Here is a 10,682-nt window from a genome sequence, read left to right as displayed (position 1 = left end):
AAAGTTCGTCAAGCTTCAAGATACCATCACTTGCACCTAGAAAATTAATTTCGTGAATTCATGATAATAAATCTGGTGATAGTAACAGGTAATTCATTGCATTAAAAAATGTTTCCAAGTGAATCAATGGAATCATGTATGTCTCAAACAACTTTCTAAATATATAGCTATTCTTTCTAGAAACAAAACCTTATAATCAGCAAAGATGATATGAATTCCAGACTACTTATTCAGTTGAAAAAGGATGAAGTACGCATGAGCTAAATTGGCTGGTTGGTTTTATTATTTCAAGTCATCTAGAAACAACAACAACAACTGGGGTGGTGGCAACAGGGCCAAGTCCCTCACAGGCTTTTGGGACACCTACTGAAAAGAAGCCATCAAGTTAATCTATCTTGAGGGATACAGTTTCGTTTACAAGACAATCAAGATCTTTTGAAAGTGACGCAAAGGTTGAGGAAACGAGACATTTGAATAAACAGAGTGCCAAGTTATTGATTCAAAAGGAAGGATGCTTCATGCCTGATCACCTAGCATAATAAGAGATGGAAGTCAAGGATATCAGCATCGGATTTTTCGTTCATGGAACGAGCATTTTAGATGCAGAGCTCGCCCCTCTTAACTGTCACCGATTCATTCTCCATTAATGCCCAATAGGATTGTCTTATTGTTATCATCTTCAGTCACCAATTCATGATACATGTTTGGTCTAGGAGAGTAGGGAGTCCTAATTAGTTGGTAACATTAGAATTAATTAGAAATCATATTCATTAATGTATTTGCATTAGTTGGAAACCCAAAATTGGCTTTGGATTCTACCTTAGACACTACTTATTTGATGATGTTATCTCGATTGCAGGGAGCATTCGATGACAGTCTTTGTAGCAAGTGGTTCAGAAGATTGATTTTGTGTCTTTGAACCCAAATTTGATTGATTGGTCAACAAAAAGGGCGAGCTCGAATAGCTCACCCATTAACTTGTAATTTTTATTTTTTTTGGTTTGTCCATTATTCACGATTAATTCTTTCCAAAATAAAAAAAGTAACTTCATGGCCTGCTTGTATATTTCTTGTTTATGAGGCTGTTCTTTAAGCTAAATAACAGTTTAATTGGGGCTTCTTGTTATGCTGAGCTAATGAGTTTACTGGGGTTGCAGAATCATTATCTACTGTTGTGAGTTTTGTTCTTTAGGCTGTGTATCTATCGGGGTTACAGAATCATGTGGTTATGTTTTAAATGCTATAGGATAAGGTGATATGGCTATTTGTATTAGAAATACTGCTGTGATTTGAAGTATGGTTGTAATAAGGTGCTTTTAAGGCACTATCTCCTTAGGCCTGTATGTTCATTAATCTACTGTTAATTGAGTAATAGCACGAATTCCAGGATGTTTCTAATCATCTCCTACATAAAATAATAGCCATGAAAAGAAAGCAAGTACAAACCAACGTTGAGAAACTAACCGGAGAATCTCAGTGAAATGGGCAGCGATATTTAAGTCGTCAGCTTCCCGTTCTTTGAGAATGCGAAACATGAGAGCCAGTTTAACCTGAGGCCTGACATTGCTGAATGATGAGCCTAGTTTCTCGCTTTAATTCCTCACACTCTGATTCAATCGCTTCGAAAATTTTTTTTACTTTTGTCTTTGCCCTTCCCTGATGTTCTTCTATTCTTCGCTGATTTCCTTCATCTCCGTCTTCAACCTCTTGAAACTAATTTTAACTCATGATCTACTTGCTAGTTTGATAACAAAAGAAATGAGAGTATTGTACAAGGACTAAGCAAACAAGAAGCACACATTTGATAATTTGAACTAAAGTTGACGGAATACCATACATGAAACAAAGTAGTTGTTAAAAGCATGATCGTTAACAACAAGAGGCTATGCTGACAGACAGCAGCCGCTACATTATCACACACAATCTTATTCCTTAAAACTAAAGCAACAGAGGCGAGGAAGTTCATCCTTGCAATTCAACTGTCCGCTTCCCTTTCCTCTTTCTCCTTTCCAACTACCGCACTGCATAAGAAAAGAAAGTTCGTCAAGCTTCAAGATAGCATCACTTGCACCCAGAAAATTCATTTCATAAATTCATGATAACAAATCTGGTGATAGTAACAGGCAATTCATTGCATTAAGAAATGTTTCCAAGTGAATCCATGGAATCATGTATGTCTCAAACAACTTTCTAAATATATAGCTGTTCTTTCGGGAAACAAAACCTTACAATCAGCAAAGATGATATGAATTCCAGACTACTTATTCAGTTGAAAAAGGATGAAGTACGCATAAGTTAAATTGGCTAGTTGGTTTTATTATTTCAAATCATCTAGTAACAACAACAACAACAACTGGGGTGGTGGCAACGGGGCCAGGTCCTTCACAGGCTTCTGAGACACCTACTGAAAAGAAGCCATCAAGTTAATCTGTCTTGAGGGATATAGTTTCGATTACAAGACAATCAAGATCATCAAGATCTTTTGAAAGGGACGCAAAGGTTGAGGAAAAGAGACATTTGAATAAACAGAGTACAAGTTATTGATTCAAAAGGAAGGATGCTTCATGCCTGATCACCTCGCATAACCGGATTTGAATAAACAAGAGATGGAAGTCAAGGATATGAGCACCGGATTTTTCATTCATGGAACGAGCATTTTAGATGTAGAGCTCGCCCCTCTTAACTGTCACCGATTCATTCTCCATTAATGCCCAATAGGATTGTCTTATTGTCATCATCTTCAGTCACCAATTCATGGTACATGTTTGGTCTAGGAGAGTAGGCAGTCCTAATTAGTTGGTAGCATTAGGATTAATTAGAAATCATATTCATTAATGTATTTGCATAAGTTGGAAATCCAAAATTAGTTTTGGATTCTACCTTAGATACTAATTATTAGATGATTTTATCTCGGTTGCAGAGAGCATGCGATGACAGTCTTTGTAGCAAGTGGTTCAGAAGATTGATTTTGTGTCTTTGAACCCAAATTTCATTGATTGGACAACAAAAAGGGCGAGCTCGGATAGCTCACCCATTAACTTGTAATTTTTATTTTTTTTGGTTTGTCCATTATTCACGATTAATACTTTCCAAAATAAAAAAAGTAACTTCATGGCCTGCTTGTATATTTCTTGTTTATGAGGCTGTTCTTTAAGCTAAATAACAGTTTAATTGGGGCTTGTTGGTATGCTGAGTTAATGAGTTTACTGGGGTTGCAGAATCATTATCTACTGTTAAGAGCTTTGTTCTTTAGGCTGTGTATCTATTGGGGTTACAGAATCATGTGGTTATGTTTTAGATGCTATAGGATAAGGCGATATGGCTATTTGTATTAGAATTACTGTTGTGATTTGAAGTATGGTTGTAATAAAGTGCTTTAAGGCACTACCTCCTTAGGGCTGTATGTTCATTAATCTACTGTTAATTGAATAATAGCATGAATTCCAGTATGTTTCTAATCATCTCCTACATAATAATAGCCATGAAAAGAAAGCAAGTACAAACCAACGTTGAGAAACTAACCGGAGAATCTCAGTGAAATGGGCAGCGATATTAAAGTCTCCGGCTTCCCGTGCTTTGAGAATGCGGAACATTAGAGCCAGTTTAACCTGAGTCCTGGCACTCTGCTGGATTATGAGCCTAGTTTCTCGCTTCAATTCCTCACACTCTGTTTCAATCGCTTCGAATTTTTTTTTAACTTGTCTTTGCCCTTCCCTGATGTTCTTCTGTTCTTCGCTGATTTCCTCCATCTCCGTCTTCAACCTCTTGAAGCTTTCCCGCATCGTCTTCATTCCATTCCTTCTCTGAATCACAACTTCTCCTTATTAGCTACGACTAAAAATAATAACACAGAGCCAATTGTAACAAACCGAAATACAAGTTAAATCTTACATGCTTAGCCTTCGATTTGAAACGCTGTTTCCTTAGCGCCGCCATCTGCATACGGCCTCGTAAAGTCAATGGCGCCATTGTTTCCTGAGATAAATTGGTTTTTGGTTTCCCCCTTTGGTTTTTGGTTTCCTCCTGCTTCCGAACGTGCATGCATGTGTGTGTGTATATAAAAACAAATTGCCCAAAGGCCGATTTGGTGTGTGAACAAGAGTGATTGGAAAGGCACCGCCTCTCGCGTTGTCGTGCGATATCGGTCGATAAAGCAAACAGAATCGAACGACCATAGGTGAAATACTACCCTGGGCTGCATTTATGTGTTTGTAACGACTTTATCTTTTCACGTGTTCCGCTTGATCTGTTGACTAGGTGTCCTGCTTTCGATGAAAAAGTCAAGCAGGCACTCGACAGGCACTAGAGAGATCGCACGACATCGATCAAAAACGAACAACAACTCGCACGAGCCCGACCGATATTTCGCAAGGCATTTGTCCTTATCTGCCTCAACACATTTTTTTGATGCAAAAGAATTCGTTCACCAACAACAGAGCCTTCGTTGAATAATTCAAATTAAACATTGTGTTTTGTTTGTCACCATATATTTGTGATTCAGAGAAGGATTGGAATGAAGACAGTAATGGAGGAAATCAGCTATGAACACAAGGAACATCAGGGGAATTAAGGTCATAGACAAGTTAAAAAGAACAATTTGAAGCAATTGAATCAGAACTTGAGGACTTGAAGACAGCAACTATACTCGTAATCCAGCAGAGTTCATCCCAGATCAAATAACAAGCAGTATCACTCAAGTTACTTACCTCGTGAGTCACCTATCTTCACTTCATGCCTCCTCATTTCATTTCTCCATTTGATTTTGATCTTGGAAGAAAATTTCAGATTGAAATTATAAAAAAATAAAATCACAAGGTGTCATGTGAAAAAAGTTTAAACATTCGATGTGTAAGTAAAATTTATTTTAGGTAAAAATATTAAATATAATTAAATAATTTTTACTATTATATAACATATAAATACACCATCGTTACCTGTTTTCTCAAAAGAAAATACCGGATATAGGCTGTCAAAATGCGTGCTTACCTGAGAACATTTGATTTATGAGAGGAGGTCAAGGTTGGAGGTGAGCCCCTTGAGTTATACAAAACCCCACCATTATCCCAACACAGGTAACAAAGAGATATAAAACTCTTTCTTACATCCATTTGATGGTTTTAGATATTATCTTTACTCGAAATCATGGTTTGTGACTGCAAAGAAAAATTAAGACAAACTAATTAAGAGAGGAGTTTCAAAGCAACATCAAATATATATATATATATATGTATATTGATAATTAAATCAAACCGTCGAATGCTTAAGTTTTATTCATTTATTTTTATTAATCTAGTTTACATTTTAAGAAGTGTTTATAAAGAAAATAGCAATATATATTTAGATTTAATATTAAAAGGTTTTTTTAAAATAATATTAAAAGTTACTAATGACATTATAAACAAATTAAGCAACAGTAACAAAGTAGAAATAACCAAACCACAGAGATAAAGCTTTAATTTCCTGCTAGTTTTGAAATGCAGCGAGGCAAGGCATGGATGATGGATGCGCTCGTGAGGCACTATATATTCCGACAGCGGGAAATTTGGAAGATCGCACGACATCGAACAAAATGAACAAAAACTCGAACGAGCCCGACCGATCGTCACCGGCTTATGTCCTTTTCTGCCTAAATACTTTTCTATATATATAAATATATATATAAAAGAATTCATTGACCGACAACTCTTCTATCCTAACTTGTCACTCTCACATTCATTGAATAAAATAACGAAAATGTTGCACGAGCTTAGCTTCTATCTGCCGAACATTAAGAAGCTTCAACCATTGGGACCGAATCATCGTGAATGTATTAACAAGAAAAATAAAGAACATAAAAGAAAAAAAAGAAAGGAAACTAACATAACGGGAAATTGTAGTGTGCTGGCCAGAGGTGGATTCTTCCTATCTTGGACAGTATATACATATATATATTTTTTTTGAAACAGTAGTCTGCTACTCAAGAGTAGTGTCGCATTGCAAGAACCCAAAGAAACTATCTAAGCTACACAAAACAGAGCATTTTGCTCATAAACAAGGAAAATGCAGCCTATACAAAAGCAGCGCTGCCATAAAACAGAACCCAAAGATATCAAGAAGAAACAACCCAAGTAGCCAGCAAGAAGGAAGAAAGCAGCCAAAAACGTCCGTAGCAAAACCAGGCCGCAAGCAGAGAAGCCAGAAGAGTGAAAAGCGAAACTGCATGCAACAACCAAACCAAAGATGATCAACGAATAAAGGCTTTGGACAACACTACCCGATAGCTTTGGACAACACTATCCTGGACAGTACATAGCTGTGGTTCTTGTTGCTTATGAGGTTCTTATGTTGTTTATGCTTACTTGGATTAATCCTTTTTGGCTTCATTGCGTCCGCTTTGAGTCTGGGGGCTGCAAATGTAGTTAGACTAATTAGGCAACGCCCGGAGGCATGCACTGATTTCTGTTTGCATGTCTCTCGGGAATGGCTCTGTTGTGAGATGGGAAATAGAATGTTGCGATCAGTTTCTACATGCTTTGACACTGTGCATGCAGTTCTATATTGATGTACGAAGATGATGCTTTAATTCTGCTTTCGGTTAACAAGATATAAGAGGGCACAGGTGACCATTTTTACTGAAATGTACAGAAGGTGAAATCGGGTTGCAGTGCGATGATGCTAGGATGCTCCTGGGGATGGTTTTTTTAGGTCTTCTCAGGAATTGTTTATATTCCAGCAGGAAGTTTGATCCCCTAGCCAACCGAATCAATTCTATTTCTGGTTTTTCCTCTTCTCAACAAGGTCATGCAACGGCAGGGAACAATATGTCCTGCATGTGCTGACTGTCACACTACGGCTGGGTAGTTTTTGTATACTTTTATGTGAAATGAAGTGAACAATTGCCTTTCGAAAAAAAAAAACAAACATTAACAGGTTCAAACTCATCTCTCTCTTTCAATCATCTGAAGCTTCCGACCAGATCCATAGGGCATCAACGCCAGGATGGCGATAGCCATGCACACATCTAATCGCCAACGATTGTTTCTACTCTCTATCTCCTTCAGCTCAGCCAAATGAGTGCTGGGTAGGAGTTCCTTCAGCCAATATTCTCTTCCCAACATCAGCCAGTTAACTTGTCTTCACTTCCGCTTTTTCTGGAAAAGCCTTGTGCTTGTGGTTTTTGGTCTTCGTTAATTAAATTACTTATCGAATCTTGAATTCTCGTCGCCTTCATTTGGTCAATAAAGAATTAAAGTCTTTAAAAAAAAAACAGATAATAGATTCTTTCAAGGCGGCTTCAATTGCCTACGAAAACCGATCTTTGTCCCCGAATGAGAGGAAGTTAATACTGATTTATAACTGTTTTTACCAAACTATAATTGAACCTTTAACAGGCATAGAAATAAGGGGGTCAAAGGGGTGTAACTAACAGGATTGAACAAGTTCATCAGAACATGGCAAAGCAAAACAGAGGGAAGAACGTAGAAAAAATGGCAGCTTTTCCAAAAGGAAACATTCCAACATATATGGATTATAAAATGGCAATGAAATCCTTAATTCAGAGAACCCGAGCTTTAGTTAGTCTGTCCGCAAAAGAGTTGGTTTTCTCCGGAGTACATGCTGATAGATACCAGCATGAAGGACTCGCTTAGAAAATCATGAAGGTCTCTGTTTTGAGGTTTTAAAAAACAGAGATGAAAGAGCAATGACGAAAACGGTGATATCCAAAAGGCTATCTGTATTCATATGTTTGATATACTGCTGTCACATTCATTACACTTGTTCATAATATTAACAAGTGTCAAGCATATGGTTACCATAATGCATGCAAGGTAACACGTATGTGACACCAAGACAGCACAGTTAGCTTACATTAATACCAGTACACGAAGCAAAATAAAATAGTACAAAAAGACATTTGTATTGAGGATGGATGCATTAATATCTAACACATGCATTGAAGGAAAACCTTATAGTTTTGCCAGTGTGGTTTAAAATTTGTTTTATTCGTGAAGAACTTGTAAAGCCATTGATGGCTCAAAAGAATTACGTTATTCGAATCGCTTTGGATAATGAGCCGCTGGAAATCATTGAAACTTTTCCTGATACCTGAATGCTACTCGACTTCTCTTTCCTTCTTCTGTGAGCTTCTCTCTGCTTTGATTTGCTTGGCCTGGGCTTTGACAAAGGCTCTGTCTGCTGGGGATGACAGATTTTTGCTTTGTATAGTATAACTTGATGGTGATTCCTTAGGTTGTGCTGTGGTGATGTTCTTGACTGTTGTTCTTTTAATCTCATTACAACCTGAGGGTGTTGTTGAACTTGTATTGTCTGTTTCGATGCTGCTTATCTGCATCTTTAGCCTTCTATGGTTTCTTTTGTATAGCATCGCTGCTTTTCAAAAAGGGAAAATAATATCTATATGGTACAAAATATTGAGTTCTAAAATAGTCAAGCAGGGCACAGCAGGGGTGATATGCTCGCGACGCACTAGATTATAGCAGAGGGAAAGTTGGAAGATCGCGCGATATCGAACAAAATGGAATAAAAAGTCGCACGAGCCCGCCCGATCTTTACCACTGATGTCCTTTCCAACTCAATAGTTCAAAGACCTCAAGCGAAATATTCAATGTGAATTTTTTTTATTAAAATTAAAAAAATTATTAAATTTTTATTTTTTTAATTTTTTAAAATGTAAAATTTTTATATTTTTTAAATAATTAATACAAAATCAATAATTAAAATTTTTTAATTTAAATAAATCAACTATCACATAAAATAAGAGTAATATAATAATATACTATAATTTAAAAATAAAAATAAAAAAATCTGTAAATATTATAACAATAATATTTAATTATTGAATGTTTATTACAAACTGCAAATGAGGTTTATGATTTTATAAAAATAATAATATAATAGATTTTTTGTGTATTATTTGAATGAAAATTAAAGTTAAAAGAAAAAAGAAGAAAGAGCAAATGAGAAAAAAAAGAATTTAAAAATAGATATTATACATTAAAAAAATAGTTTTATATATAAGAGAAAAAATAGTTGTTAAAAATTATTAAATATGTTGATAGGAAATAAGAGAAATAAGTGAGAAAAAAAATAGTTATTAAAGATGATTAAATAAATATAATCGTTAGTTGATTGAAAATAATATAATATTTTAAAAATTAAAAAATAAAAAAAAAAATAAAATTTATTAAACACATAATTAAAAAAATTAAAAAAATAAATAATTTTATTAATTATTTTTTATTTTTATATATTTTTAATATAATAAATTATATTATAAAATTATAAGAGCTCTCCAAATTGAAGGCCTAGAGCCCATGGTTGGGTGACTTTACCCAAAGACCGGCCCTGCTTGCAATTTCTTTTATGGATAATAGCTCTCTTCAAAGTCACGCTTCATAATGCTAATGCATTATGATCTATAGAACCTACAACGACCCCCACAATTATTTCGTTGTGCTTTTTTGCTGCAAGCCTGCCATGCCTTCGCCACCTGATTTGCATTATTTTGTCGTAGTAACCTCCATTTCCATCAATTTAATTTGAAGACTTTCTTGTTTGTTATCACTTTATATTACTAGCATGGTGCTTTTCTAACAATTTATACCCTCACTAAGTTTTTCATCAATAACTCAGACATGTTTCTAATTATAGTGTCAAGAAACAAAAGTTTACGACTATGATATAATACTTACCACTTACCATATTTACACAAATCCGCGTCTCGCTGCTCATGTACATTTGCATACATTATCATTTAATCTTAAAATGTCATTTTTTGTTTATTGATAATATATAAAATTTTTATATTATAATACATTAAATATAAATAAAAAATTATATTTAATAGAAATTACCTTTGTTTTGTTCCAAATAGATAGCAAAATTACATGTCAATGTCTTATGAGCCATGAACCATGTGTATATACACTAACCCATCAAGAGTCATGTGAACTAAGACCTCAAATGGAAAGTTGAAAAATGTTGCTCCAAACAATTGTTTCTTACATATCCATCAATCAATACAAACTATTAATTACATATCCACCAACCAATACAAACTATTAATACTCCATTTACATATTACTTAGCAACAAAGCAAATACTGAATTTGTGGCAAGAACTACTTTAAACCATGTAATAGCAGAATAGTTTAAAACCATAAATAGAGATTATAGAGAAAGCAAAGGAGGAGGTGGTATAATAATTAACAAACAACAGGAGAAACCAGATTAATTAAAATCTCCACCAGCGGAGGAAGATTATTAGGTTTGTTCATGCATCACCCAGTGCTTTGCCTTTCTTCCTTCTCCCTCTCGACAATATGACTGCAAAATGAGAAAAGAAAATACCTTGTCAAGTAAGGAAATTAAAGGATATCATAATCAACTTTGCAGCTACAGGCAAAAGGAACTTCTAATGAACAAGTTACAAACAAGTTTATTCAATAATGTTCCTTTGTCATTGCATTTTGCAAATAACAAAAGCTTGATTAGCGGAAACAAGATTTAATTATTATGTGCTTAGTTTCAAAGCAAATAACTTCAAACATAAAAAGAATTTCTTCCTCGTTTTGTTTTTTCTTTTAGGTACATTGAAAGCAATTCTAAATAAATATTCGGAATAAATACTTTACTAAAGAAGCATTAATGGCACAAAACATTTGAATTAACACAAAACTATAG

The 10,682-nt window shown here is 34.9% G+C and overlaps 2 protein-coding genes across 3 annotated transcripts in view; both read right to left on the bottom strand.

Moving 5' to 3' along the window:
* Positions 1–1,779: 1,779 nt before the first annotated feature.
* Positions 1,780–4,147, bottom strand: LOC110417898 (uncharacterized). Of its 2 annotated transcripts, none has more exons than XM_021430492.2 (3): positions 3,892–4,121; positions 3,523–3,803; positions 1,780–2,021 (listed from the first exon to the last, which is right to left on the bottom strand). In XM_021430492.2, the coding sequence occupies exons 1-3, from the start codon at positions 4,039–4,041 to the stop codon at positions 1,976–1,978; spliced, it is 477 nt and encodes a 158-aa protein (XP_021286167.1). In that variant the 5' UTR covers positions 4,042–4,121; the 3' UTR covers positions 1,780–1,975. The 2 variants fall into 2 exon arrangements, with proteins under 2 accessions (XP_021286167.1, XP_021286165.1); XM_021430490.2 differs by having other exon boundaries at positions 1,951–2,788; positions 3,892–4,147.
* Positions 4,148–9,917: 5,770 nt separating this feature from the next.
* The window catches only part of LOC110418517 (uncharacterized), a 1,564-nt gene continuing 799 nt past the window's right edge, over positions 9,918–10,682 (bottom strand). The window contains exon 3 of the mRNA XM_021431262.2: positions 9,918–10,325. Coding sequence (XP_021286937.1) covers positions 10,280–10,325 — 46 coding nt within the window. The 3' untranslated portion in view covers positions 9,918–10,279. The remainder of the gene's footprint in view (positions 10,326–10,682) is intronic.

Source organism: Theobroma umbraticum, unplaced genomic scaffold (assembly GCF_002168275.2).
Source record: "Theobroma umbraticum cultivar Fairchild unplaced genomic scaffold, ASM216827v3 scaffold_50.0, whole genome shotgun sequence".
NCBI classification, from domain to species: Eukaryota; Viridiplantae; Streptophyta; class Magnoliopsida; order Malvales; family Malvaceae; genus Theobroma; species Theobroma umbraticum.
This window is presented reverse-complemented; position numbering and strand designations above follow the sequence as displayed.

Coding starts and splice junctions, on each gene's coding strand:
- LOC110417898 (XM_021430490.2), bottom strand. CDS start 4,041: ATGCACGTTCGGAAGCAGGAGGAAACCAAAAACCAAAGGGGGAAACCA. Junction 3,804..3,891: donor TCAAATCGAAGGCTAAGCAT/GTAAGATTTAAC, acceptor GTTGTGATTCAG/AGAAGGAATGGAATGAAGAC. Junction 2,789..3,522: donor CATTTCACTGAGATTCTCCG/GTTAGTTTCTCA, acceptor CCAACTAATTAG/GACTGCCTACTCTCCTAGAC.